The 25,783-nt window shown below is 38.7% G+C and overlaps 1 protein-coding gene across 8 annotated transcripts in view; it reads right to left on the bottom strand.

Annotated features, from left to right (window-relative positions):
- Positions 1-8,300: 8,300 nt before the first annotated feature.
- Positions 8,301-25,783, bottom strand: part of FBXW7 (F-box and WD repeat domain containing 7) — a 198,213-nt gene continuing 180,730 nt past the window's right edge. For all 8 annotated transcript variants that reach the window (XM_064489981.1, XM_064490003.1, XM_010992510.3 and 5 more), the window contains 8 exons: positions 24,744-24,878; positions 19,995-20,118; positions 18,073-18,209; positions 16,894-17,007; positions 15,458-15,639; positions 13,305-13,530; positions 11,318-11,528; positions 8,301-10,216 (listed from right to left, as the gene is read on the bottom strand). In XM_064489981.1, coding sequence (XP_064346051.1) covers positions 9,948-10,216; positions 11,318-11,528; positions 13,305-13,530; positions 15,458-15,639; positions 16,894-17,007; positions 18,073-18,209; positions 19,995-20,118; positions 24,744-24,878 — 1,398 coding nt within the window. In that variant the 3' untranslated portion in view covers positions 8,301-9,947. The remainder of the gene's footprint in view (positions 10,217-11,317; positions 11,529-13,304; positions 13,531-15,457; positions 15,640-16,893; positions 17,008-18,072; positions 18,210-19,994; positions 20,119-24,743; positions 24,879-25,783) is intronic.

Below are 25,783 nucleotides of genomic sequence, written 5' to 3'. Positions count from 1 at the left end.
TGCAAGCCTGTAGGCCTCTGAGGCTTACCGATTCCAGCGCCTTTCCTGAGCACGGTCAGGGCCGATGAAGAACTCAAGGCACTGCTGCTGTCTGTTAGGCAGGTTTGGAAGGTCAGGAGTAACTCACAGTGACAGCGCCCCAGTCACGTCTGTTCTGGGGACCAACATGCACCCAGACTCATTCGCGCTGCACACTTGGGAGTAACCGTGCGCACACCCTCAACGCTGAGTTTCAGCAGGACCTCACACAGACACAAGGGAAGTCTTCCAGCGCATGGCTTCTGCTCTCCTACTGGCCCCTCTCTGGCCTGTTTGAAATTTTGATCTCAAATTTCAAGGGAAAAACAACATTTCCAAAAGAGATGACTCTGGACTTCCCTTTTCAAAAAGGTTAGTCATTTTCACTTGGCTGCGGAGATGTATTTCCAAGCGGAGAAAATGCTTAAGATACCTGGTGGGAGAGTTTGGAAGTGCAACCCAATGCTAGTTCAAAGGAGGTCGTGGAAAAGCAGGTCAGGGAGAGGATGGCGGCCGTACCCCTGGGGCTCCAGAAGCAGCCAGTCCTCTTGATGTAGGACACATGGGCTACAACTCGGGTTCCCCATCCGTCCCTGCTCAGATCAGAACCTGATCAAAAGTGCGGATTCTTCTCTTCCAGATCTTAATGGAATGTAATTTTCACCTTGAGACTGAGCGATAAAATAAAGCACTTTTTATTTTATCTTTTATTTTAACTCATAAACCAGAGACCACACTGAGCACATCACAGGCATCGTCTACTCAGACCTCCAACGGCTTACTGAGGGGGCTTATTTTGGGGCCCCCTTTACGGATGAAAAATGGGGACAGAGCACCCAGGTCATTTGCCCCTATACAGCTCTCACACTGTGGAACTCCTCCAGGGGGAGCCTCCCGAGACCCCTTTTGTGCCATTAGACCAGGTGACATGGTGACTAGCTTGATCAGTGCCTTGTTAATGGACGCTGACTGGCTGGGTAAGAATGCCATTATTTCTGAAATCTGCTCTACTGATTTTTTTTTTTTTTTGGCCTTGCTTTATTTATTTATTTATTTATTTTTTTTTTTTTGGCCTTGCTTTAAAATGTATACTTTTAGCAAAGTCACGCAAAAAAAGGAAAGCATATCAAAATGCTGTACCCCTTTTCCATCCCCTCCAAGCTCAAAGGCAAACATTTGTAACTTTTTCAGCTAATTCTTCTGAGGGATACCTTCTCTCTTTTCAGAATACGCTGATCCTCTTATTTCTTAGGTTTTTTTTTTTTCATTTTCAACATTAATAATTTAATTTTCGATTATGGTAGATGAAGATTTAACTCCTTCCCCCATCCCACTTCCCTCCCCTCCCCCACAGACATTTTAGCACAATCGTTGATCAGTATTTACATTTTTATAGCTGCATGAATGTGCTTTACTTCAGGGCTACATAGTGCACTAACGATGCTTAAGTTTTTTTTTTTTACATTCTGAGTTAATACTTCCTTCACTTTCATGTGTTGTACAGCTTTTGATATATTGAAACCTTCAGATTTTTTTCTGAATTTATTATCAGTTGTCCTGATACTGAGATTTCTTTTCTCTAAATGCTCTATCACGATAGTGAGATAATTTATCATTTCCTTTGTATTCTAAGGCCCTCCCTACTCACATATCATGTCATCTCGTTGACTGGTAGGTTTTGAGTCCAAATTCCTATCATCCTTGAACTCCCCTGACCCGCTCCTGTGTTGAAATTTCCTATTTGCTGTATGCCAGGTTGTCCTCTTTTGTGATTTAATTCATTGTTCTGTTGGACCATATTGTCCACATCTTTTTAAGAAAGAGTTTGTAAGAGGTAGTCTGTCCCTCAATTCTGCTAATTTTTCTTGTATGAATTTTTAAATAAGTTATTCTGTCTTTTGTTTCTTGAAACTGTCATTTAGATGTCACATGTCTCAGACTGATCCTCTAAGTGGTTTATGTTTCCTCTGCTAATTTCTGCCTCTTCTTTTTAACTTGTTTGATTTGCTCAATTTTTATTTTCCACTGACAGTTTTTCTTTTAAAATTTCTACCACATTTTAGCTTCCAAGAGGCCTTTTAAAAGTTGCATCCTGTTCCTGTATTATAAGATACAGTATTTTATCTTTCTGAGGGTATTAATGATAGTTCTTTTTCAAAGTTTATTTCATGGCATTCTGGGAAAGGGTGGGAGAGAACTGCAGACTGTAACTTAATATCCATTGTCATTTCTGAGCCACACCCTCTGCTGCCTCTGCCTAAGGCTGGGAACTCACTTTGGGCTACATGCTCTTTATAGTTCTTGTAAACGGTGTGTATGTTGGTGGGGGTGGTGGGGGGGGAGGGTTATACAGGTGGTCTCCTGGCTGCAAGAAGATGCTACTTGGCTCTCCTCTTCTGTTGCCCTTTTGGGATTATGCCTGTTTAATTTCTCTACTATGATTTAAATGGGTCTTTGGAGAGAAAAAGATAATTTTCATTTTGAACAGGATTACTTCCTAACAGGGGGAGACTGCTCTCTTAGGTTCCTGGCACAGTTTGGAAGGTAGTTTGGGCATTGTGTTCTGGAAGTCCCAGATCAAGCCGGAAATGGTGGCCTTAAACCCGGTCACCACTGTCTGTATTGTTAGCGGCAGTGATAATACTACAGGGACCACCACTCACTGAGTACACGATTGGCCAAGCCTGTACCAGGTGCTTTATGTGTTACCACCTGTAACATTCACAACTTTCTCCTTTATAGATGAAGAAAGAGGTTCAGAAAGATTTAAAAAAAAAAATCTTCCAGAGTCACACAAGTGGCTGAGATGGAATTTGAATATAACTCTTGGTAACAACGGGAGCTAACACGTACTGAGGATTTACCATGTAACAGTCATGAGAGGACAAAAACGTGCTCCTCGATTGCCCAGTTGTTTGGGGGACACAGTGCATCAACGGTGATTTATTTAAAAAAATTCTTGTACAACTAATGTGTCCATCCTTTGTAGAACTGGCGTATTTTTTTTTTCCCTAAATGATCTGGAAACAACCTTTCTTGGATAATATGCTATTTTCCTCACTTTGCCTATATTCTCATTGCTGTGCGAATCTCTTACAGGAAGTCTTTTTAGGCAACTCACTCTCTTTTGACTCTGCAATTAGAAAAACTGATTCCAATATTCCAATAAAAGGGGATTTATTACAGTCAAATCACACCAGAAATGACTCCATACTGTTCTTCAGGCCTCCCTTGTTGAAATCCAGGCCCTTGCCTGCTTCTGTGGCTTTATGTTGGCCCCCAGGTCCGCAAGCTGGAACCGAGGCGGCATCATTTTCCCCTACGACCTATGACCTGCTACACGTTCCCATATTTGCAAGGCAGTTGTGAATCACACATAATAAAGTAGTTAAGGGTTTGGGCTCTTGAGTCACAAGTCCAGGTTTGAATCCCAGTTTCTCCAAGTCTTTTTTTTTCCCCTTTGTGGCCTCGAGCAAGTCACTTGACATCTCTGTACCTGTTCCTTCATCTGTAAAACAGGACTAATAATAATAACACATCCTGGGACAGTTGAGAAAATTAAATGAATAAATGATTTTAAAATACTCGTAACCATGCTAAGTTACAAGTGCACGAGAGCAGCCAGCTACGTTATTACTGGTAGTATCTACAAGCCTTTAGCGGATACTTACCAGGCATGCGCACCAGGTGCTATGCTAACTGCCTGACGTACAGCGTTTCCTGTAATCCCCACAACGCGTCACTTACAGATGAGGGGATTAGAGTTGGGAGAGGCAGAGGCGGATTTTCCTTGACGCTGATGAGGCTGAGCTTCGGGGCCCCTCCTTTAACGGATCCCTGTGGGAGCTGGGGGTGCTGGGAGGGGCAGGCGGGCTGGGGTCAGAAGCGCTTTTATTAAGCATGTCTGGTAATTGCCTGAAGATATCTCAGAAAAAAAGGGATCTGCATTACCAAGGCTTCAGTAAATTGCTATCTTTATCATTCTAAATATTCACTTTGGGATCTAATTTTGCAAGTTCTTTTATTTTCTGTAAGAGGATCCTTAAGTTTACAAACTTCAGGTCCCCCATGCCCGATCTGACCCTTCCCAGAGGTGCATGCAGTTTCACTTGTAATCTCTACACCTTGCTGTGTCCTTGCTAGATTGATTTGAGCTCTCAAAGTCACTCATAGGAATCGAGAGAAGCCTCAAGTTGAAAGGCTCAGGGTAGCAGCGGACTAGCCTGTCTTGCTGCCTGTCTTGCTGACTGCATTTAGTGAGGCACAAGGGTTTGCTGAAGTCTAAACAGGCTTCATCAGTATAACTTTAAAAAGTCTTGCGAGTAGCCTTCCTCTTATGGTGCGTAGTGGTATGATGTCTCTTTTATAATCTATGAATCTCCTAGAAAAATAGCAAATCGGCAATATATTTCTGTGGCCTATTATATATGAGCCTTTGACTTGCAAGGGTGATTTCAACATCATTTTCCTTTTGCAGAGCATGACTGCTGGAGCAAAACAAAACCCAAAGATAAACAGCCATCGTAGGTTTTGCCATGATAGATTTTCCAAAGCAAAGAATGAAACATCAAAATGTCCACTCAGTGCTTCCTTGTCCTTAAGAATCCTGGGGAGAATCAGATCACCTGAAATAGAAACTCTGCTATTTTTATACCCAATTGCAAACTGGGAAGTCACCAGGCTTTTGTCTCAGCAATGAGTCTTCCTAGGAACTGGATCTAGAATTTATTTATACTTTACACTTTGGAGAAGGGTGCATTCTGAGTCCTTGCAGCTTTTGGGGCTTCTCCTTTTTTTGATGAACCTTTGAAATTACCTTTTGATATTTCTGGTCTCTTCCACCTAGAAAAAGAAGGTAGCAGAGGAAAGAAGTTGGCAAGAACCTCCCTCATTTGGACATAACTAGTATTAACCGGGTGGACAATGTGTTGCTGGTGAACAATGCCATGCTATGTTTGTCTGCAATTTAAATCAACGGCTGGCACTCTCCAGAACGGGGGTGGGGGGGTGGGGTGTTGGGTGCAGCCAAAGTGGATCTAACTTAAAATCCATCTCCTGGGCAGTAGACAATGCCAAAATAAAAAACTGTGCACCAGCTTTTCAAATTACCACATAGTAGCTTAATGCAGGACTCCAGGAACATTGTGTAAACACACCCCCACCCCCGCTTTCACACAGAGGCCATATCATGGAAAAGAATTAGCAATCTCCCCTTGGCCACCAACACCTTCCCTTTATATGGTCCATTTCTTTATTTTCATGGATGAAGAAGGGAAAGGCTTAATGGAAATATTATGCCTCACTGAGAACAAGAAGCTTATTCCCAGGTGCCCATATATTCCTGTGTATGTGTTATGTATACACGCACACATAATCTATCTCCAAAATGCAGTGAGGCACGGAACCTTAAAACAACCTGCGTCAGAAGCATTTATTCAAATTCATTCATCAGCAACACTAAACCACTCACACGATCGGTAGAATTACCAATGGCTTTACAAAACAGGAGGTTCGCCTAGGACTGCTGTAAGAGACAAGAAGGTCGAATCTTTCATTGCTGATGAATCTGACAGAGGACAGTTTACCATCCTGACTAATTTTAAGGGGGTGGTGGATGACTAATGGAAGGAAAGTGAATAAGGCCACGCCTGAGGGAAGGAGTCAGAAACAATGTCACGTGAATCCACTCGTGCTATGCACAGTGGCTTGTTTCTAGTTTCTATTAATGTGGGATGTCAGGGGTCACAGGAGCCAGGACAGAGCTGGGCAGCCTCTGCCAGGCATCTCTCTCCACCTCAGTCTTTGTTGCACAAAACGCAATGAGCGCATCAGGGAAAACAGTGTGGAAAACAAGGCACAGCCTGGGTCTGGGGAAGCTGCCCTCCATCCCGGCTCACTTCAGGGAAGAGAAAGGCACAGAGGTCTTGACTGTTGTTGTTATTTGATCGTAGCCTTCAACCAATTCAGAGTAGAAAGGAGACCCTGTAACAGACTAGCTCACAAGGCATAGAGAAAATGGCTTAAAAACAGTTCACATTAATTCAATTAACTAAATGTCAATTACTTTTTGAAATTAAACAAATAGGTTGAAACACTTACTTAAACATTGGGGTGTACTAGCTGTTGCAAATGAATTAAATAGCTCTGGTGTCTTATATAGCAGTAAGGGAGTTTCCAGTTGTCAAAATTATAAACAATTCCAATTTAAAAAAGAGATAGTAAACCCTCTTTGCTCAGTTCAGTAAGTATTTACTGAGCACCTGTTCCAGGCTTTCATGGGTTACTACGTGTCCTAATTTTAGTTTTAGTTCCAGGCAATGTTTGATCTTTGGGAACTTGTAACACCTGAATGTGAGGACTGCCTTTTATCTGTGAAGAGTGGAAAATTCACAGTTATATAAGGTGGTGAATTTCTTCATTAAGGAGGCCACAAAGCAGGGTTCCCTTTGTGTCCTTTCTTACTTCAATGATGATACTTTAATTCCTTCAGGAGGAGGTTAATACTTTCCCTTTCAGGAACAGATCCCCTGTAATGAAGAGTATTCATTTATTCATAAATAATATTTAATGAACACCTAAGTATATTCAAAATCACTGCTAGGTGCTCCATACCTGTCTATCTCCCAAGACTTCTGTAAGACTCAAATGAGAAATCTATGTGACTCCACTTAAAAAATGTCAATTGCTATATATAGAGAAATGCTATTTTTATTACATACCTGAATGAGTCACAAATACATTCAACTGTGCCTAAATAGAGCAAGTTATCTGGGCCTATTTTCTTTAATAGTGGCTACCACTTAATTGAGCTACAAATGCCGTCAGTATGCTTGGTGCTTTATAGCATTTCATTTAATCCCCACAAGAGCCTAAGGAGGTGGGCATTCTCTGCACGCTAGATCTGATGACTAGACAGATAAGCAGACAGAGGTGGACCTGGGTTCAGGCTTGTCTGTCTGTGAACTCATGCTCTTCTATAAGGTACATTTATTTTTATAGATGACGTCGTTCTTCGGTAGCATTGTAGTTAAGCCACAATTACATTATGAAAAATCAAGCAGTTTCAAGACTGCCAGGTAGAATGACAACTTCCGGATCAATCCGCGGCGTCAGTGTGAACAGGAGTGACCGCTCTGGGCTACGCCCTGTTGACCCTAAAGCAGGCGGGGCCGCTGGCCGGCACTTTACCGCCTGATGAGATTTTTGCCCCGTGCTTATTAGCCTTGCGGTCTTTCTGTCTTTTCCTCTAACCCGTCGCTTCTCTCTTAAGTTCCTGTGCTTGTAACAGGCTGTGGCCTAATAAACCAAACCACCAAAGGCACGGCGACGGTCTCCAGGGCAGCGCTTCTCCGAGCTGTGCCCTGTGCCCGTGACCAGCCCGGTGAGCTCCCTTACACGCAGGCTCCTGCGTCCTCGTCCCTGACGTTCTGATTTAGCAGCTTTAGGGGAGCGAGGCCCCGGAACCGCTGCCCTAGGAGTGAAGAACACGGACTCGGGATTGCATCCGTATTTAAGTTTTCGATGTTCACCTCTGGCCTGGAGAGTTGGGATTCCTGGAGACAGCTGGGGGTCGGGGGAAACCGCTATTTGAGAGGCTACCTAATTTGAATAACTGAACTTCAGTTTTTTCCCACTTAATTTATAAAAGACTAGACTGATTTAATACAACGGTGACAAAAGTGCCCGGAAGTACCACAAAAATGCCTTTTTCCCTTCAAAGCCTTGCTTTAGTCTGTCAAAACGCTCGGCTTCTTCCTTCTTACAGGGCACGAGTCCTGGTGCTCGGCTGGTTATCTGACTTCTGACAAACACCCAACCCGCACGGGCCGCCGTCTTGCCCTCCTCTTTAAAGTGGAGATAACAGTGCGTGCTTCTCAGGGGCGGTGGGAGCTTCAGAGAGAATGCATAGAAAGTTCCTGGTAAGTACTTGATATGTGGTCAAATTGGAAAAATTAATTTTTTTTATCAGAATTCTAGTTGTAACTTCCACAAAAGCTTGATAGCTCGCTGAGGGACCAGATTTCATAGGTAACACAACCCGACGGGAACAGGGGAAGCCCAGTGCGGTGTTTCCCTCTGGACAGCCTGTGAGATAAACGCAGTTTGCATTTTCAGCTCCCTGTTCTCACTTCAGCTGCAGGAAACAGGCCTGGAAGCATCGATTTCTATGCCACACTACAGGGGATGCAAAGGAGCCAGGGCTTTGCTCTTTTAAATGTCAGAGACAAACCCTAAATATTTATAACGAAGTGTTATCACCTCAGTGGAAGAAACAGGCATACTAACATGAAAAAACACATTTTATTGCACTTAAGTTATAAGAAAATAAAATTTCTAAGTGAATCAAACCATAGACACAATCCCTTTAAAGGTTGTTTTCCTCCATCATGTCAGGTTGTTACATAACTAAAATTAACCAAGTTGAATCTGATTGTTTTAAATCAGACTATAAATAAAACAAACAAAAAAAATAAACAGGAGGAGGAAAAAAAAAGATCACCTACGATACAGTGTTAAACCACTTTCACAGTTCAGCTTGAGTTGTGGCTCTTGGAGAATGAGGCAAACCATTTGACTTTTTCATTCATTTCGCTTGTTTGCATGTGACGCCTTTACTACAAAAACTGGATCGTTTCTGCTTTGTCAGTTACTCAGAGCAATAAAACTGTAACAGTTGTTTTCCCAAATACTGTAAAACACTAAGACTGACCAGCAACTTTAATTTTGTGTTTTATGGATTTTTAAAATATTTTGTCAGTTTTCTGATGTACGTTCATCCATTCACCACAGCCCTCAAAAAGAAAGGTCTCTCCGCAGAACAGGCGGCAACAGCTCTGTTCCAAGGAATGTGTTTTAATTTTTGCCCAGATAAAAGAAAATAAGCTTTGCACACACTCTCAATTCTTTACTTGCAGGCAAACTTCACTCTTTATTTTCTGAAACTCTCCCATTCTCAGCCTCTTAGAGGCACAGATGGTTCAAGTTTCAGTGGCAAAAAGTCTTTTTTTTTTTCCGTAACCAAACTAGAGCAAATTTGGAATTCAGTCTGGGACTAAAACGTCACAGCAGAAAAAAAATAAAAAAAAATAATTTGCTTTTTTTTTTCTTTCTTTCATTTAGCAGCATAAATAAGTTTGGCCACTGGGAGTACAGTACAGGGGTGGGACAACGATCCCAGATGTGAAGACCTACTTCTAGCACCAGCATCAAGAATTACATCCATCTCGGGACTCACAGAACCCAGGACAACTTGCCACCTTTGAGCAACGTATGCACTGAAGAGTGTATGTGGAAGCGACAGTAATAGATTAACAGAGACTAATACTGTGATTGATTGACATTGGCAATGGTTGGCAAAAAAAAAAAAAAAAAAAAAAAAAAAAAAAAAAAAAAGCTTTTCATGATAACTGTACAAAAACAATTCACAGTAATTGTTTCTTTTTCAGCTTTTCCACTCCAGAAAAATGACTTTTTGTTGCAGATGCTCTCTGATTAGAAAGTCAGCGGGTACTGTTTGGACGTTACTGCAGCTTCCTTCCAGGTCTCAGTGGTAAAAGAACAGGCGAGTGGAATCTGGAAGGACGCTCCAGCGTGGACACTGCCCGGCGACCACTGGAGAAGAAAATAAAAGAAATAATTGCACCTGGTTTGATTTATAAAGTCTCCTTCTGCAAAGCTGCCCTCCGTCAAAGTGGAGCCCCTTCAGTGACGACGGCGGTGCCTCTCCTGTCAGCTGCGGTTTGTCCTCTCTTCCTTCTGAGTCCGTAGGTCTTTTCACTCTGTTGCCCCAAGCCAACATCCTGCACCACTGAGAACAAGGGATTTTTTTTTTCTTTTTCTTTTCTTTTTTCTTTTTTTTTTTTCTTTTGCAGGGGGAAGGGCTGGGGGTACGTCGTCTGCACGTCCAGACGGGCTGTCTTTCCCGCTCCTCACTTCATGTCCACATCAAAGTCCAGCACCAGCAGCTTGGTTTCCTCCGTCCCATTGCGACTCCCGACTGCACACACTAGCTTTGTGTTTGAGGCTCTGATCCGCCACACGACTCCCCCGCTCCCCCCACTCTCCAATGTGACTAGGTTGCGAATAAATTCACCCGTTTTCAAGTCCCAGAGTTTTACAGTTCCGTCATCTGAGCTGGTAATGACAAAGTTCTTGTTGAACTGTAAACAGGTCACAGCACTCTGATGCTTGTTGGGACCTAGGCCAAACCAAAGGAATTTAATTACTGGCTAGAAACCACGGCTATGGGTTAGTGACATTGTACTTTGCAGGCTTCTACATTGGAACACACAATAAATGAAATATTTAAAATGCTGCACATTTAGAAACCACGTTCTGAGTATTTTGGGATCTGCGGGGATGTAAGAAAATCTGGTAGCTATTTGTAACTGAAACATTCATTTTTGAGGGTTCTGTCTTCCAGGAAGTGTGGTTTAGCTACCAGGCCCACATTCTGTTTTCTGGCTGTGTGACTGAGCACTTTTCTTGGTGGTGATGTAGAGAGTCCAGTTTCATGTGTTCTGCTCATGGACAAGTGAGCATAAGAGATCTATGACCCTACTTCTTTGGACTGATTAGTCAGAGGCTGAATGGACACTATTCCAAAACACTAAGTGACACAGTCAAGGAGTAAAAAGACTGCAATACAGCCCACCAGATGGCCTGACTGAAAACAACCCGCTTTCTAAGGGCTATGACCAATAAAAAGAAGTCAGTCATGATACAAGCAGTTAACACTGCTGTGCCTCAATTGACTTCAGTGGCTTTCATGTGTTTCTTCCTCTAGTTTATTAGTGGGCACTGTTCCTCCTTCCCATCCTAGTTAAGCAGATGGTTAAGGGTTGAAGTTGAGGCCAAAGCAATTTTCTATCAGATGAGAGATGCCTTTTGTTTTTGTTCTTCTTTTTTTTTTCAGTAAGGCAGCACTTTAATTTCTTTAATTTAAAATTGGACTATAAATTCAAAATTAAATGATCACTCAAAAAATAAAATGAGTGTGCTGCTTCTGTAATACAGCCAAGATCTCTCTTCACATTGTTCTTTAAGGTTAGGGAGAGCTAACTGGACATGCAGGAAGTGATTAAACAATTTCGTATTAAAAACACAATTTAAAACACTTTCTCAGGGGTCACCTAGTTCTGTCAAGTCCAAGTGAAAACGCTCATAAACTTGCCCAAAAGAAGCACTTGCATTTCGTAGGAGGTTAATTCTTTTCGTGACCCACAAGCTCCACATTCCTCTTTTGACCCACAATCTCACTTTTAAGGAACACGACTAAAGGTGGGTAGCCAATATTTACCTTGCAATGTTTGTAAACACTGTCCTGTTTTGATATCCCAGATTTTAACTGTCGAATCTGCATTCCCAGAGACAAGAATATTGTCTTTGAGTTCCATTCCACTTGTTAACGACTGGTGTCCTGTTAACGTGTGAATGCAATTCCCTGTCTCCACATCCCAAACGCGGATTGATGTATCAAGAGATCCACTCACCACATGGATGCCATCAAACTACAACAGACACAGTTTGTTAGACCAGAAGTGTAGATATTCTTGATGTTATTTCTCCCTAATCCTAAAGGGGGAGGGAGCGCAGCATGAGAAACGGGTCACGACAGGCACAGAACGAGGTGCTGGGAGAAAGCGTGTGCTGACAAGCAACTCTACACTCATGTTCTCGGGAGCTTTTATCAGAAATGCTAATTTTTTATGGCCAGTGGCTTCAAACTAGATGCAGAAACAATTTAAAAAAAAACACCTGCAATGAATATATTATTTTCAGATCAGGCCCCATAGGCTACATGTGAATGATCTGATACAGACTGCCATTTGAGGTTTACTTCACCACTGATGTGGTCTGTGATAAAGAGGGTGCTTGTCAACTCCTAGAGCATGAAAAGGGCTAGACATAACTTTTATGATGTTTAAAAGTAAGTCCCATTAAAAACTGTATATAAAATAAAAATTTCATTTACAAGAACCTAATGCTATTTAGGAAATGTGCCAACAGATCATTATACCTGGAAATAGCTAAAGTGGCATTTTGATAACAAAGCAAACTGTAACTAGCACCTCTTCTCCAGCTTTCCAGCTACACCGAAGTCAATAAATATCCATCAATTCCCAGATCTGTCATAATGCCGCTACCTCTTTTCTCAATCTAATGGTTTATTTAAATGAGATCATTATATGCATTAATGTTCTGAACATACTGCAAAACACAAAAACAACTGCAGCCAATTCCCTCTCCTCCGAATATCAGACACCTTTGCTGTATGTCGGTACTTCATGACAGACACTGTTCTATCCGTTAAGACACCAATACCCCAAACACAGAACTGTGAGCACTGGGACTATGTACTAATTTGCTGATCACTAATAGGCAGTAACTGGTACCAACTATATAAATAACAGGAAATACAGCTGACCCTTGAACAACATGGGTTTGAACGGTGAGGGTCCACACTTACACTTCATTTCCTTCACTAAGGAAAGAAAGTCCAAGGTTGGCTGGATTCTTGGATGTGAAACTGCAGACAGCGAGGGCCGACTGTAAAGTTAGGTGAGGATTTTCAGCTGAAGTAGGTGGGGCTTGGGGCCCTTGACTCCTTTGTTGTTCAAGGGTCAGCTGTATTTTTTGAATTGAAAACGCTGTCTTTCAGGAAAGGAAACAAGACCCATTTTCTAAACCTGCTATTAATGTAGTTATTTATGTCAAAATATGGCAATCTATTCAAAGGTATCAGGTTCAAATGAAAACCAACCAACCAAGGGTCAGTTTGGTCAGATTTACTTCTTTGTGGCTACAAACCAGCAGCCCTGTGCGGCCGAGCAGCTCTGTGCAGAAAGCTCCACGCCCCACTTTGAAGGGGCCAGAATCACAATTACATGGTCCATCAACCTTCAGCTATCAAGGCAAAGGGGGAGCTTTTGGCCAATTACTTCTCTGCTGAGGAGTTTTTTTAAAATCCAGGTTATTCTCCTATGAGACTATCTACCTGCTAACTGATACAGCAAAATTTAGGGCTCCTGAGTCTCAGGTTCCCAGACACATATTTGCATTTTAGGGGGATGTCAATCACCAAAAAATTGAAACAAATCATTTAGATAATTTCAAAACTTATGCATTCTTCATGCCAATTTTAAAGTATATGTAAACAGCAGAATAATTTGATTTGTCTTTTTTGGACTGTATCGGATCAGCAATTGACAGTGATCGTCTGAGGAAGACAGTCCTCTGGCTCGTCAGCCGAGCCCCCTAAGGAGCCACGGAGACCGACCTCTTACCTGTAAGGAGTAGACTCTGTTAGTGTGCCCCTGCAGCGTGTGCAGACAGGTCTCCGTCTCTGGGTCCCACACCTTTACCATGAAGTCATACGCTCCACTCACGACCCTCCTGCCATCATACTGAACACAGCGGACCGCGGCTACGTGACCCATCAAAACATGTAAACACTGGCCTGTCTCAATATCCCAAACCCTAAGAGTGGCATCTCGAGAACCGCTAACAACCCTGTGGTGGGGGGGAACAGAAAAAAAGTGCATGAGAATTTTAACAACATGAGAAAACATGATATATACAGTCAGTGGTCAAATACAATTTTTTTTTCCTTTTCTTAAGCAGGAATGCCTGTTTTCAAAAGAAATACATAATATGTAAAACCTTGTTATATAAATATACAAAGTGAGTTACTCCGACTGGATTAGGAAGCTGGAAAGCCTACAATTCTGCCTGTTTGCTTCCCCCGCCTAGAAGGGGTCCAGGAGCACCCAAGTTTTCAGCTTGAAAACTACTGGATTTTAATTAGAAAAGATGAAGATAAAGAAGAGGTTCAAGCAGCAGGAGCAGCTCTAAATAAATACAGTAAGATTGATTTTAGAAATAAAATGCTAATGTGGGCAATGTGTATAAAAATGTTAACAGACGGTAGTATTTTGAAAAATTTAAATTTTCTTCTTTCTCTCATTTCCCCAAATTTTAATTATGAACATATACTTCGTGACTAGGGAGAAAATTCAATAAAGGTTTTCAACAAAACAAATCAGAATTTGGAATTTAAACAGCTAAAAATCTCCACTTATACCATGCCTTCCGGTAAAATGAACCAGTTTTAAATATGTCTTCAAACAAAGGCTGCTTAAGTTTGTATTTACAAATATTCAATAGGCTATTGGGGCATTAAGATATACAGATTTTAGAAGACACACATGTAGGGGAAACAGAAATCCCTTACAAATTTGGCTCAACGTTATTCAAGTGAAACTCTTCTGAAGACCGGAGTGACACAAACACTAAAATCAGCTTTGAATTACAAAGGAGAGCTGGAAACTCGGGTATCTTTATGTCATTCCTAAGAGATAAAGAAAGGCCAGAGTTTTTACACCTGGAAAAGTAGAAAATGAAAGCATTGAGAGATTTAAGTCAGAACATACTGGAAACTGAAATGCAAGGTCTCCTGATACTAATTCCCCAAATTTTAATAGTAGGGCACACTGTTCAAAGCAGATACAAATTACAAGTGAGAAGGTACTTTTCTCCACATAATCTAGAGTGAAATCTGCCTAATGTAACGGTCCTTAATGAAAGAAGATGCTATGGGCAGAACTGACGGTTAAGTCTGGAGCAGATTCCCTCTAAGGACCCTTCCGAGAGACCTTTCCTGATAAACGAGGCAGAAATCACACTGTTTAACGGGAGCCACGGAGACACGCCGGGGGACGACAGGAAGGACTTTAACAGGAAGGCTTAGTAGGAGGAGGTAAAAGCAACAGAAAAGGTGCTGAGAAGAAATGGCAAGCAGTCTGGTTTGGCTGAAACTATTTTGAAAACTGGATCGAAGGTTTCTTCCTTATCTGGTAAGCAACAGAAGGCTCTCCGAGGGCAGAAGCACTATCATCATGGAGGTGTCCCGCCAACTGTGTGAAAGGCGAGCATGTCTGAAGGCGATGTCAACAGTTCAGGTGACAGGTAACGAGAGAACAGGTCACAGCCCAGACACAGGGGCCATGATGGAGTGGGGGCAGGGTGCGCGACTAGGTAAACAGATCCAGAGGCTTGAAGCCTGAATAACTGAATTTGTCCCACTACCAGTAACATATCCAAAAAAATTTTTTTGAGGATGGTGAGTCATCAAAGATGTAGAACAATAAAGTAAGGCACTATTCAAGATTAGAGAATGGAAAGTTTCAAGGTGGAAGCCAATAACGGTTAAATGAGGAAGGAAATTTGAAGACAACTGCCCAATTTTAAGGCAATACACTACCACTTTCCTCGTATAAAAACATCTGAAGTTGAATAATTAAAGTCTAGTTTAAGAGCACATTATCACTATCTCTCTATCAGACACAGTAAGTACTGTACAACCGAACTCTACACAAAAGGGCCCAAATTCACAGGTCACAGAGGAGGAATCCCCACCCACAACCGGCCCTGCCCTCACCTCTTCTCATGGAGATGCATGCAGCGCACAGTGGAGGTGTGCCCGTACAAGGTGTGTATGCACTCCCCAGTCTCCGCGTTCCACACTTTGAGAGTCCGGTCTGTAGACCCACTAATGATGATATTGTCCCTCATCTGTGATGACCATACTCCACCTGTGTGTCCCACTAATGTCCTCAGACACTGGAAAAACACTTAAGATGATTACTTTCGGGTAGAAAGAAAAACAATTTAAATAACATTTCAGTAGTTCATTAAAATTTGCAGTGAAGCTATTTACTCAATTTATATGTTTGGCATATTTGAAAATAATTTCTCATATCAATATGACACGACCCCATCACTGTTCACTACTTTGTTTATCCAGTAGTATTACACATATCATATACACACAGTTGAGGAACACGTATGTGGAAAGGAAACCTTTCTCACTGAAGTATGATAGCTCCAGCCTGGCCTCTTTGATAAAATGATACTAAAATTGCAACTTGGTTTCCTCCATGGGAATGGATGCAATTAAAGCAGGCCAACAGCGTAGGGTGTGGCTACATACCACATTTCATCTGAATCTGCCCCAAGGCAGTAGTTAGGAGCCAGGCAAGGTACTTCTAGACAAGTAAAGACAGACATTAAAACCCTGAAATAAATCCAAAACTAATATTACACTATGGAAATATGAAGCTGCTTTAAAAAATTTTAACATCTGACTTGGAATATTTAGAAGATTCTTGCCTGAGTCAACATGCTATAAGACATTTTAAAAGAGATTTCGCGCTCCCCCCCCAACCACTTTCTTCTATTATTTTTTAGGTGATCAATTACTTAACTCAAAATATTTTCCACTGGACAGATAAAAATAGGTATTCAGCAGAGAACCATTAAAGTATAACATTGTATGCAGTGAAATTGATCGCCTGACTGCTTTTTTCCTTCAAACTCCTATTTAACTAACTAGTCTGCTTAACTTCTCTTACAAGGTTTGAGATTAAGTCAAAATTAACATGATTGATTTAACTTCTAACCTACAGGTAGGTTATCAACAAAGTAGTTTACAAGGGCAAAAAAAAAAAATCCCTCAATCATATTTTTGAAAAAGATTAAAAAGGAATGAGATATAACTAAGACAGTTAATAAAAGTGAGAAAAATTAAGCAAAAAAAAAAAAAAAAAAAAAAAAAGCACATCTGTAAAATCTTAAAATTAGCCAAGTCACAAAGACAGACAAACTACTTAAACAGGGAAGGAACTAATGACATCCCTATCATGAGAAACACCATTTTCATGCCAAGGGAAAATCTAAATTAGAAGCTCTGATATTTGCTATCAAAATAAGCGAGGGTCAAAAATGAATCCGTGCTCTCCTTTCACTGGTTGGTCCTTGCAAAGATACACACAACATGGGGGTGAACTGGGGAAGTGCAGAAAGGAGTGAACTCACTTTGCCTGTGACGGCTGACCAGACTTTCAGAGTGTTGTCGTCAGAACCACTGACTATTCGGTTCCCACAGAACTGTAAGCATGTGATCACATGATCATCGTGTCCTTTCAGCACCTACGACACAGACGAACAGATTAGAAATATGTTATTAAAATATGTTTTTGTAAATACTGGTGAAAAGAAAAATGAGGCCATCAATAGCAACAGTAATCTGTAGTCTATTTCTAGAACCAAAATGTATATAAAATATGAAGCATCCTTCCTGGCAGATGAATCACATATTAAACGTTCTGTTTCCACATTCTATTATTTACACTGGAGACATCAACTTCTAAAGTTTTACTCAGTCAAGACCTCATGAAGATGGTCTAAACACAAATGTATTTTATAATCATCTATTTTATCTGTTCAAACCAGAAGAATATGCACTTAAGTTGTATAATTTCGACACACAAAAGCAAAAGTACCTACTAACTAGAAAGACAATAACTATCAACTTTTTCAGCTTAAAACAAACAAAAAAGCCTGTCATAACACATACATATCGGGGGGTGGGTATAGCTCAGTGATAGAGTGCGTGCTTAGTGTGCATAAGGTCCCTGGCTGAGATCCCCAGTATCCCCATTAAGAAAGAAAAAAAAAACACATATGAATACAAAGTATCTCCTCAAGTTGCTTTTTTCCAGTTGAAAAAATTTAGCTAAGAATTTCAGGCTTATTTGCTATTCTTTACATACTTAAAATGTTATAAGACAGAAAATCAGAATTATGCTTAAATTTATAAAATTAAAACACACAAAAGCCACCACCGAAAACCCCCCAAACGTGGGCACTCCTGAAAAGATCATGTTTGGATTTTGTGGTCAGAGAGGGAACAATTTCTTGGGTAGTATGGCATATGACCCAAAATTCAACAGGATATTCAGAAATTTTCATTGACATGTAATAGATAGAACAACATACAATTCAATGCATCTTTTATTCAAGTACAGTCAGTCTTCAGACTAGAGAAATTAGCAAAGAGGATATTGTCAGTTACATTTTCAATTATTTTAAAATATATTGTTTTCCTTCTGTAGAAGAGAGGCTGTCAAGTTACACTGCTTGCCAAGATGTGAAAGAACACACTGTGTCCGAACACTGATCATGGGCTGTCACACCACGCAGGAGTTCAGTTACCTTAGGAGACTTGAGTTCTCCTCGCCTCCAGTTAGTATCAATCCTGTGCTGCCTGATGTATGCACTTTTCCATGGACTGTGTATGAAACCTGGTTTTATTACTTTTCTTCTCTTGATGTGCAATGGTTCATCAATACCTAAAATTTTTAAAAAAGAATAATTGCCTTCACCAATAATACAAACTACACATTTTATAATGTAGATACATTCTCCCCTATGCTCAAAATCACTGAAGGGCAGGACACCGCCTAATTTCTAACAGCTATTATAAAACAATAATGTAAAGTTTGCATTCTGTAAGGCATGTTTTATGTTGACTATTTCATGTCTTTCTCAAAGTAATTCTATGAAATGTTGGTGAGGGTGTATAGAAATCAGAACACTTGTACAATGCTGGTGGGAATATAAAATGATGCTGCTGCTATGGAAACAGTATGGCGTTTCCTCAAAATAAACTAAACATAGAATTACCATATGATCCAGCAATTCCACTTCTGGACATACACCCAAAAGAACTGAAAGCAGGGACTTGAACAGATATTTGTGTACCTATGTTCACAGCAGCATTATTTATAACAGCCAAGAGATGGAAGCAACCCAAGTGTCCATAAATGGATAAAAAAATGTGGTATATACAGACAATGGAATGTTAGACTTTAAAAAGGAAGAAATTCTGACACATGCTACCACTTGGATGAACCTTGCAGACATTATGCTAAGTGAAGTAAGACCGTCACAAAAAGACAAATACCGAATGATCCCACCTACATGAGCTACCTAAAAAAGTCAAATTTATAGAGACAGAAAACAAAATGTTAGTTGCCAGGGCTGGCAGGGAGGAGAAATAAGGAGTTATTGTTAAATGGGTACAGAGATTCAGCTGGGGAAGATGATAAAGTTCTGGAGATGGATGGTGGTGACAGTTGTGCAACAATGTGAATGTACTTAATGCCACCAACTGTAAACTTAAAAATGGTTAAAGTGATACATTCTTTGTTACGTATAAATTATCACAATTTTTAAAAAAGTCATTAAAATAAAGATTCTCTGAGAGAAGGCAGGAATAATTACTTCCACTTTATGTATGCTTGAGAAGAGAAGGTTTTCCTGATTAGTCCAAGCCACAGACAGGGCAGAGGCAGGATTAGAAACCAAGTACCTGGGATCTTTGCCTCTGAGCTTTAGTAACCATCAGTGGTCCCCACTAACCATAACCTCCACAAAGGGGAGGACAACATATAGCATATCTGTCTTATGCTCTGATTCTTTCTCAAAAATTCTGTTTGTCAAAGGCAAATAATATTTTTTCAAAAATAATACTTTTCTAGATGCCTGCTGGAAAAGAAAATGTCCTTTCTTAAATTCACATGTTTGATACCTACTCCTTTACTAAGAAAGGGGATTTTTTAAACAGTCTCAGAAGACAAGCTCCATGGGGGGACGAAAATGGAAATTCACTACTATATCCCCAGAATTTAAGAATATCCAGCACATGAGAGGTGTTCAACAAATATTTGTGGAAGAAATGAATAGAATGTAAATATTTCAGTTCTTAATTGCCAGTGAAATTCTGGGGTTCTCTTTAAATCATCTTCATCTTGACCTTCTCATTGTTTATAAATTCCACTGGAGACCGGGAAGCAAATCAGATATATTTACTATTAGCTACATACAGTGCTCTTTATTAAAGGGCTTAGAGGCAGGATTCGGCTCATTTGAACATGAGGAATACCCTGTGGATTTTATATAAGTAAGTGAATGTAAATGAAGATGCATTCTTAATTCTTTCATAAGTTCTTTTTTAAATTTATCTGCCATTTTATTATTCTTGCACATCAAACTTCCTATTTTTTAATTTGTTTTCAGAATCATGTTGCTTTTTTGAGATACCAACATTTTCTCTCTGTGATTTTGAAACTTACCCTCTTCTTTGCATTTCTCTCTCCAGAGAAGGTTGTCTTCAGCCAAAATTCTCCAGTAGCGACACGTCTGAGCCGCTTGTAGCAGGTCTTTGGGTTCCAGGAATGACAGCACATAAAGTGCCAGCTATGGAAAGAAAAAGCAGAGTATATGCATACATCTTGTTTTAATTGTAAAAAATAGTTATCTCTATAGGATGAAGTAGTTGTAGATAAATGTAATATAATTCTACATTCTAGTTTCTAGAATTATGAAAGGCAGTACCTTGATATTCAGTTTTAACACATATATGCCAGACTTAAAACATCCTATTGATTTTTATGACCATCACTAACTCCTCACCTCTTCAAGGATACTTATTAAACCTCTCTGCCTCCTCTCTTGCCTTTGCTCTGTGAGCCTCAACTCAAGAATCCTATTATTTATTTATACATTTTTTACTTTATTAGTTGCTTTAAATTTTGTCTTTTTCTGTTCTCACTATAATTTAATTTCACTTAAGAAATGAGATTTCTATAGATTCTGTGTGACATGACTTCAGATTGCTTCGGACAGTTAGATATAATTAGTGGTTCTTTATCTTAGCAAAGTGTTTATATCACAACAATGAACTTTTCAAATATTTACACCCTTTGCTGTAAATGGCAAAAGGGAACAACTATTAAACCATTCTATAGACGTATAGACGTAATTGGGTTCTAATTCCTTAATATTGCTTATGGGGATTTTCTTGATGGGCCAGATAAGAGTTTTATTCTTGAGCCAGGTCTTTGATGCATCATTGATTTAAAAATTTTATTTCCAATATTTGCAAATCATCAATTTTTTTCCAGTGTGTAAAGTCAATTCAAATAAATGAAAGGAAAGAGAAGGAAAAGGGGAATGACAGCTTCTGATATGCTCATTCAATTAGCCTCACAAATCACATAAAAATTTAAATTATGATATTAGGACAGAATGATCTAAACAGAGTAATAAAGTTTAGTTTTCATATAGACTAAGTTACAAAGATTAAAAACAAACTATCATTAAAGGGCCTAGGGTCATATAGGGAGTAAAAGCATAACCTGAATTATTTTTTGATGCTAACTGGAATTACATGATATAAATTATGCTTTTCCAATGACTTTGTGTATATAGAGTTCATCATTAATCACATATTTATTGAGTACATTCTATACAGAAAGTACTTCCACCAGTGAGAATTCAATTTAATACTACTACTGATAAATGACAGTGAAAAGCTTTTTGTGGAATAATTATTTTTGGTCTATCAGAGAAGACCATTCAGCATCATACATAGAAACTGAGTTACTGAAAATAAAAAGCATAACAATATTCAAATATCTATATATATGTGGGTTCATACCTACATACACATATAGAAATAATACATATACATACATAACTCAACATTATATTTTTTAATGGATATTCCATAAGCCACTTAATTTTGAAATTATCAATCAATCAAAGCCTGCGCAAGTGTGCTTAGTGTCAGTAGGACAGTAAGGTGGTAACACCATACTACCTTCTTAACACCACCCTTAGTCTTCTATGTGAAATTGGTATTTAACGTAGAAATTATCAGGCACAAGGTTGTATTTGCAGAAAAGAGATGCTATTTAATGCCCAAGATATTTAGAATGGTCACATGAAAGTCTATTTTTTGCTTTATATTTCCAGCTGAAGTAGAAATCAGGTAATTTACAGAAACATTCAATGGATCCTAAAGGCTAAGAAAGAAATCCAGAGTGGCTTAGATTTTGAAGGTTTATCCCAAAATCAACAGGTAAAATTTCTGTCATTGCTGGTAGTTAAGAGATCAGCTAGTCCAGTGCCAGCATGCATTAAAAATAAATATAAAGAAACACTCAAGTGCTGAAGAAAGTTGAAGTGCTAACTCCATAGGTAACTGGCACCCATTCCTTAAAAATAGCAAAGGCCTTAACTCAACCATGAACTTCAGCGTATAAATGTCTGTCTATTCCATCAAAACATCTCTGTAATATAGAAAATACACACAACAAAATAGAAAAATATGAACAAGAAAATCAGAACCAGGAAACACGTAAATCAGAAAAGGTGTAAACTGGAGAAAAAGTAGAACACAAATATGCTGACAACAATACCTGACGTGGGTTTTAATGAGGCTGCCAAGCAAAAGTACAACTGCGCTTAGTTACACAGCTCTCGGTGCGTATTACGGGGAAGTGCACCAGCTCCTCAGCGGAAACAAAGGTTTGCCATAGAGAGTTTCTTACAGGGGACAGAGAGTAGGTATTGTCTCAGACTACATCCTACAACACCACAGTAGGGGCTTATAGGTTTCTTGTAGCCAAATCAAATGGTCTAGCGACACTATTTCTATTCACTTGTCTTAAAGGTAAAAAATCTAAATTAGTAATTCTTCCTAAGGACTACTTCCGCAAGACAGAAGCTCTTAAATTGAAAATTTACTTCAGATAATTATCTTTTCCTTGCCCAAATTTGTCATTTCAATGAGGGTTGCTATCTTTTGTTTTTCTCTATAACTTAATAAAAGACTACCATGTTATATTTAAAAAGTAGCTAATACTTTCCCAGAATTGGTGTATTTCAGTGGAATAAACTAATGAAAGAAAAAGAAAAAAGAATAAAGAACATGCTGGCTGATCCTATGTTAGGAATTTAGGTTTTCTCCTGGATCATGTGCATTATATGACTATGCTTTTCTCGGTATTTACTTAACAAATAAGGATAATGCTGTTTATCACAAGTCTCCCACGTGAGACTAGTGAGATTTTTGTCAAGCTTTTTGAGATTAATAAGTAAATATTGGTAAAGAGCTCAGATCTATTGGAAGGAACTATTGAAAAATTATTATAAGTCCATTTCCTGACATGAAGGTAATAACGTTTTAAATAATGAAAGTACTTAGTCTCCAGTAAGACGTTAGTGATCTTAAGGACTTAGATTTATATACTATTATCTCTTGAAATATAAAATAACGCATTTTTCAAAATAGAAAAATTTTTCCCTAGTAATTAAAAACAAAGGGAAACAGGTGACGTATTAAGTCAGGCTCACTCATTCTCCCATCTAGCCTCACTTCTTTCCGTTCAGGCAATCTTTAAAGGAACACTTAATCCACGAAAATCCTTACTGCATTTACCCTAGTTGTCAATAATTTGTGCTTAATTCTTAGATTCTTGAAAATAGTTTCACATTCTTCTGATTTTAAATCACATTTTTGTGTGTGTGTTAAGAAACCACTATGAAAATCCAAAGAAAGCAAAAGCAAAGGAAAACAAGAACCTCACAATCCTTAGAGATAAGAGGACAAACCAAACCAAGAGAAAGTCTGTATTTTAACAAAAATGCTACCTTCTAAAATGAGGAGGATTATCAAGGGAAACTACGAAGAATATATCAAAGGTGAATAAATTCACTCTCAGTCAAATACTTATGAATGTGTTTCCTATTATTAACGTCCTTCTGGAAGCAAAGAGAGCTTATGCCACTTTCATAAGCCAAATCTATTCAAAGGGTTCAGTTTCAGACTGAGCCAGCAAGAATAAATTTTTTTTCTGGGACAATGTCATTTTTAAAAATCACTCCAAAGAAGCTATTGCTTCTTTTTTCAGGAAAAAAAGATGTTTTTTCCACTTTGCTTTTTCCTGGAGTTATGCTGAGTTTCACCCACTAACCATGATGAAACCACTTTATTAATATCCAATATGAAATAATTATTACTGGGACTCTCTTTAATGCTCTTAGAATATTTAGAATGGTTATCTGAAAAAAATCAACTCCTGCTCTCTTCAAATTTGAAGTTTCAGGACCATCTGCATTTATATTTATACTTATGTGAATATAAATGGTATTTTATATTATCTTCTTAGCTGATCTATAATTAGTGGCATATACATAATTAGTGAAAATATAAATCACAGTAACACTGATTGCTTAATGTTATATTATTTCTGTTTGCTGGCAAAAATGAAACCATGAAGACTGAAACATCAATAAAAGAACTATACCTAAACTATGTCTCATTAAAACAGACAAGAATGCTCCTATGATTATAATTCATCTATGATAAAAAAAACCCCAGATCTCTTATATAAAGATATTAAAACAAATGGGCATAAATAAAAGAAATGCTGTAAGAATGTAATTGGTATGGGAAATCTGATCATGTATATGTATGCATGTGTGAGTGATGGGGCGGGAAGGGGGTTGATTAGCAGAAAAAGATATACATGTGAAATTTCATATATTGCAAAAATAATTACATAATATAAGTAACAGAGAACTACAATCCAATAGAATCATAAAACTACCAGTCCTGAAGGAACCTAGGATAAATAAACAACAAAATAAGAAAAAAAATTGCTGTTTTAATAAAATCAGCATTTTAAAAAATCTACTACTATAATGAACATACCAAGATAACTAAAGGTTGGATTTCAAATAACCTGGGAAAAAGTTCTGGTAAAGAAACAATCAAATTAATGACTCTCAATAGCTTAGTGTCATACATGACTTATCTAGGGTGGAAAGAAGACACACAGTCCGTAAGTATACTTCAATCTGAAAATTACATTAAGTCCAGGCAGCTTATCATTTCCAGCCCTCTTTAATACTAATTAAGAGTGTTAAACTGACAATACTGAATACCATAATTAGCATGCAATGTCTAAAGGTGGTAGCTGTTGATTTATATTCTCAAATAGCACCCAATGAAGAATATAATTGATAATCCTTACCTCTTTAGGGAGCAAGGAAATGAAGTCTCGTTGAAACTGGGGTTCTATCACTTGCATCATATGTTTTACTTGGGTTGGTTCACAACTATCAATAAGTTCATCTAAAGCAAGCAATTTCTCTGGTCCACTCCAGCTCTATCAAAGAGGAATTAGAAACTTTTATTATTTTAATAAGTGCCTCAAATTATAAGCTCATAAAGGAAAATCTACATCCACATACAACATAAAAGGTGGCTGCTTGTAGTGACATTTTTTCCAGAAGGCACTGAAGTCATAATCGTTTAGTCTCATCAAGTTTATCAGCTATCTTTATTTTGTAAAAGCTTTAAAAAAGTCATGGTTTTGACTGGAAAATATTTTTGCCTTATATTATTCTAATTGTTATATGTTCACCTGCAACAAAGATACTGGTTGAGAAATCATAATTTTATTAAAACATCAGTTTGGGCAACTGAGTAAATAAGAGAATTTTGACAGATGATTTTCCTTCCTTTCTTTCTAGTAGGCATCAACCATAAAACTTAATAGTTTTAGTAAGGCACTCATCGGAAGGAGACTGGCAACATCAAGTAGAGAAAAATTAACAACTGGATAGATTGCACATCTGACAACTATCTTCCAGAAACTAAGAGGATTTTAATTTGCTATGTGAAAATAATTTCAGATAAAAAAATGGTAAACAACAGAAAATGGTAGCTCTCTTAGTAGTAAAAATAGAATATAAACAAAGGCTGAAATAAAAGAGGGTAAGAAATAAAGTACACATTATGGAAAAACAAAAACACATATTATGCCTTGAAAATATGAGCTCCTTTAAACTATGTTAAGGAGATTGTTTTCATTATTTTTCCCCCATGAGGAACACCTGCACAGAAATGCCATGATTCTTAAAAGGGAAAACCAAAAAGCCATGTGAATCATTTAAAATGTTAGGACCTCCCCTCACAATAATCAAGTAAAACATTTAAATAACCTTGAAACACTTAAACGAAAACACATCCTTGAGCAGGCTGATATAGTACCTTTGTGAATTATGATGT

The sequence above is a fragment of the Camelus dromedarius genome, chromosome 1 (assembly GCF_036321535.1).
Source record: "Camelus dromedarius isolate mCamDro1 chromosome 1, mCamDro1.pat, whole genome shotgun sequence".
Lineage (NCBI taxonomy): Eukaryota > Metazoa > Chordata > Mammalia > Artiodactyla > Camelidae > Camelus > Camelus dromedarius.
The sequence above is the reverse complement of the archived record's forward strand: the minus strand, read 5'-3'. Positions and strand labels throughout refer to the sequence as shown.